At 30.7% G+C, this 4,678-nt stretch overlaps 1 protein-coding gene across 1 annotated transcript; it reads right to left on the minus strand.

Moving 5' to 3' along the window:
• Positions 1–1,674: 1,674 nt before the first annotated feature.
• Positions 1,675–4,341, minus strand: LOC149202799 (CASP-like protein 1U1). Its single transcript, XM_089400049.1, has 3 exons — positions 4,025–4,341; positions 3,799–3,919; positions 1,675–2,343 (listed from the first exon to the last, which is right to left on the minus strand). The coding sequence occupies exons 1-3, from the start codon at positions 4,228–4,230 to the stop codon at positions 2,113–2,115; spliced, it is 558 nt and encodes a 185-aa protein (XP_089256175.1). The 5' UTR covers positions 4,231–4,341; the 3' UTR covers positions 1,675–2,112.
• Between the last annotated feature and the right edge of the window lie 337 nt (positions 4,342–4,678).

The following is a 4,678-nucleotide window of genomic DNA, read 5'->3' on the forward strand; positions in this document are numbered from 1 at the left end:
ATGATTTTCAAGTGGAGAAGGAATGCAACAACTCACAGCTCAAACAACTTATTTTGCATTATTACCCCAGTGGCTCTTCAATTCGGCTCGAGCTTTGAAGCATTCACATGGGGATGAGACTTCAGCAAGTTGCTCATGGTAGGGGCAATCTATTTATTCTTCTCATGTGTATTGTGAACATCCCTCTTAGGGAATTCAATAGGTTGCTATTTTACGCTTCAATTTTCTCTCACACCTACATAGGGGGGTCTCGATGGACCTTAAGCACAAGTGTAGCAAGTGTCAAGAGTGGAAATATTTGATTCCTCTCCGCACTTGATAGAAACATGATCTCTATCTATCTATCTATCTATCTATCTATCTATCTATATATATATATATATATATATATATATATATATATATATATATATATATATATATATATATATTTCATTGTTTAAATGTCATTTTTCAATGTATACATGGATTTAAGGCCTTGAAAATTGTTGGATTGTGTACAATACACAACTTAAATTTACAATTCCACCAAATCTTTACTAAATTTCAAATTTTCAAATGACTGAAATATTTTAACTATATTTTATTACTATATATATATATATATATTATATATTATATATTATATATATATATATATATATTTAACCATACCTAATATAACATAGTTGACATTGAAATATTTTATTCAACATTGGCATTGAAATATTTTATTTATGATACATATTGATTTTTTTACATTGTGCATTGAAATATTTTATTATTGTAAATGTTATTTTTTCCTCTATATAAAGTTGATATTGAATTAAATTAATTTACATGAATATTCAAATAGTTTATGTAAATCCTTATTGCAATATATATTTAAAAAAAAATAAAAAATTAAGAATTGTACATCATCTTAATATTCAAAAATGAAAAAATATAATATTTTTTAGTTTTAGTTACTTATCTTTTGGAGATTGATATAAAAATAGGTTATTTTATCTATGGACTAGAGTGATAGTGAAATATTTTTACATCGTCAACAAGGAACTAAGTGGGATTATGGATATTTTATAATGATTTTAATTAAAACTAATCAAATATGTATATTTGTTTTTGTTTTTAATTATAGCCCACGTAGCTTTTATTTAGAAAATATTCTCTTTATATTTTAAAATGAACACATGTTAATTCTAGGTTATTGAGCACTGAATGAATTAGACATCTCCCTCATACAAAGTTGTAAATTGCACTTATAAGCCCAGTAAAAAAATGCTTAAAAACTATAAAATATATATGTTTAGTTTTTTAACTATAAATGATATTCTTTGTTTATCTAGTAAAAAAATTATTTTTATTTTAAAAAATATAAAATAATTTACACATTTCCCTAAAATATACCACACAATCAACAATCAAAAATACTTATATACATAATTTTTGAAGTTCAAATCCCCTAAATCAAACAAAAAATAAAAAAAATTAAACTCAATAAAAAAATCACACCTCTCCTTTAAAAAAATACACTTCTAAAAATAATAAATAAAAATATATAAATAACTTGTATAAAATAAAATATATGCATTTTGAACTTAATTAATGCACACAATTTCATAACTATTTCAGGTAAAACCACACACCATATAAATATTTCAAATAAATCCACACACCATGTGACAGAATCCCCCATACATAAAACTTTCCTGCATTTTATACAAATAAAAACGATATGACAAACCCATAATAAAAGATGATGGCCAGTGGAATTAGGATGCCATCGTTACAATTCCCACACACATCCATGTATAACTGTCACAACCGGTTATACTCATTTTTCAATTCCAAACACAAAGAGCTATATTTACATATTCAGTAATACACAAAACTAAATTTGTCTTCCTCACAAAACTAAATTTATCTTCCTCGCTAAATAATATATGACCAGTAATACACAGAACTATATTTATCTTCCTCCCTAAATAATGTAGGCCAAAAGCAGAAAGCCCAAAACAAATGGCGAGATAAAAGTAATAAAATACATCACACACCTACCAGCCTGCCAAGTCTTCCCCAATCTATTTAACACAACTATATTCTACCGCTCCCTTCCCTTCTACATTTAGTTCATTAACGGGTACAGCTCGTACGTTTGTAAAGAGTGTAGTTGGCCATGACAGTGAGCTTCATAAAGATGATGACCCCGAAAAACGAAGCAAATACAGCAATAGACCCACGGTCGCAGAACCGACCATATGTGTTGCAGATTTTCGCCCAGTTACTGTGGTAATTTCCCTTGCGTCCAAGCCAACCAATGGCAGCCGCTGCAGACGCGCCAGCCGTTACCAGAATCAACATCACCTGCTCACAATATGAAATTCAATTCAATTCAATATTTCAAAATGCTGTAGTCTAACTAGCAGAGGAATTGCCCGGAAAGTTATGGAAACTCCTGTCATATTTAGAGAAAATCCGGAAAGGATTTTTGTAAATCCGAGTTATAGTTGTTAAACTTCAATTAGGTGCCCTAGACGTTTTCAACGGTGCTGAATCCATTTCCACAATAAAAAATACGATTCAAACACTGTCCCTACAAGATTTTTTGAAATTTTTTTGCCAGGATTCTGGCCACTTTTGACCATTCAAGCAATTCCTCCACCTCGTTACACAACTCCTTTGAAAATTAACACCCCAACTCTCATACTTTCTTACAAGATGGCTTTAGTAACCATGTATGTATTTAACCCAAACTATAATAGCTTAACTATATAAATCAAATATCCAAACCAAGCGATGATAAATATCAAAATACTTATTTTTTTATAAATATTAAAATAATTAATTTATTATTTTTATTACCGTGATTTTATTATTTTTTAAATAGATTTGGCTACAATATCATGAGCCAATACCATATTATCAATATTACATGATCAAAAAACTCATAACTTCTTTCATATGACATTGGTAGATATGATATTGTTTAAGTTATTAATTTAATTAAAAAGAAAAAGAAAAAAGACATAACTGTTTTGGACAAAAATCTCAACTTTGATTTCTGGATACTACTAAAATTATTTTAGAACATTCCATTGAGGTTAAACCCTGACATTTGTTGATATGATATTTTTTAATTAATTAATTTAATTAAAAAGAAAAAAAAAATACATAACTATTTTGGAGAAAAATCTTAACTTTGATTTGTGAATACTACTAAAATTACTCTAAAACATTTGATTGAGGTTAAACCATGACATTTGTTGATATGATATTTTTTAAATAATTAATTTAATTTAAAAATACATAATTATTTTGGAGAAAAATCCCAATTTTGATTTGTCGATACTACTAAAATTATTCTAGAATGTTTCATTGAGGTTAAACCCCTCAAGGGTAGACCAATTGATTTGTGTGGTTTAGTTCCTACTAGATATTCCAATCTCATGGGGAGGGGTTGTGATTGACTATAAAAACCCCATTTGGGTGAATTAAACTAACCTAAGGGACATCCAAGCTGCTCAGGAAGCTTCCCACAATCTTGATGTACCATCCCAACTAGTAGGCAGATTATTCTTCCATTCAACATTTGGCTGACTCAATCTTATTGTACCATCCCAACAAATAAGCAGATTATTCTTCCATTCCAACATTGAGACTGACTCAATCTTATTGTACCATCCGATCTAATAGACAAATTATTCTTCCATCCAACATTGAAACTGACTCAATCTTATTCAATGATAATAATAATAATAAATTAATTAAAATTCTGACAGAATCAGAATCTTTTGCTGGAGAAGTAGCAGAATGCATTACCAAATCGGTGATGGAGAGAAAAAAGACCGGCAGTGTTGACGATGCAGGTTTGACTATTAAGGAGAAGATCAGTGAAAGCACTGTGTATCCGCAAGCAAGTGCATTGGCCGCTACAAAAAACCTGCAAAACATCGGTACACAACGTAAGATCGATGGACTGTGGATATTAACTATTAGGTAAAAACTCTGATAACATAGCTGGGATGATCAATATTATCCCACATACACGAAGGCAGAAGTATATTGATATTTAGCAGGCCAAGGACCAACTTCAGGAAGTATCACAGTCTGCTTGTTCGTTCCCATTACGACTGCAGCAGTTAACGTGGCGCCTATTCCCAGCAGTCTGAATATGAAATCCACCATGGGTAATCTGCTCTTAGGATAAGAGCCTCCATTATCTGAGAAACTGGACTTAACTCCAGAAACCATTTTTCTTGCCCAACTCAAGCACAAACTCTGAGATCTCTCCGGAGGCCAAGACTGAAGCACAAACTCTGAGATCTCTCTGGATATATACGTGCACAGGAGCTAACATGGATGTTCCGAGATATTATATATTTTGAACTTAATAAGTAGCCCAACCTTCACATTTTCGGTGAATTCAATTCATTAAAATTTAGTATGTATCCATGTGCAACGCGGTGGTGGGTAGATGTGGACTGCAGGCTTCCGATACAATGCCACCGAAAAAGCTGTTACGATGTCCTGGCATGTCATTTACCATTATGAAGGTCATCGTTAACATTTCATTTTTCTGAACGAACATTTATTTTGCTGAACCACTTTTTGGTTTAAAAACAATTTTTTTTTCTTGGAACTAGATTGAGTTTAGGTTAGGCCATGTTAAAAAAAATAAAAAAAATTGCTATTGGATATT

This window comes from Pinus tabuliformis, chromosome 2_1 (genome assembly GCF_031772625.1).
Source record: "Pinus tabuliformis cultivar Carrire ecotype Pingquan chromosome 2_1, CPIR1, whole genome shotgun sequence".
Taxonomy (NCBI): Eukaryota; Viridiplantae; Streptophyta; class Pinopsida; order Pinales; family Pinaceae; genus Pinus; species Pinus tabuliformis.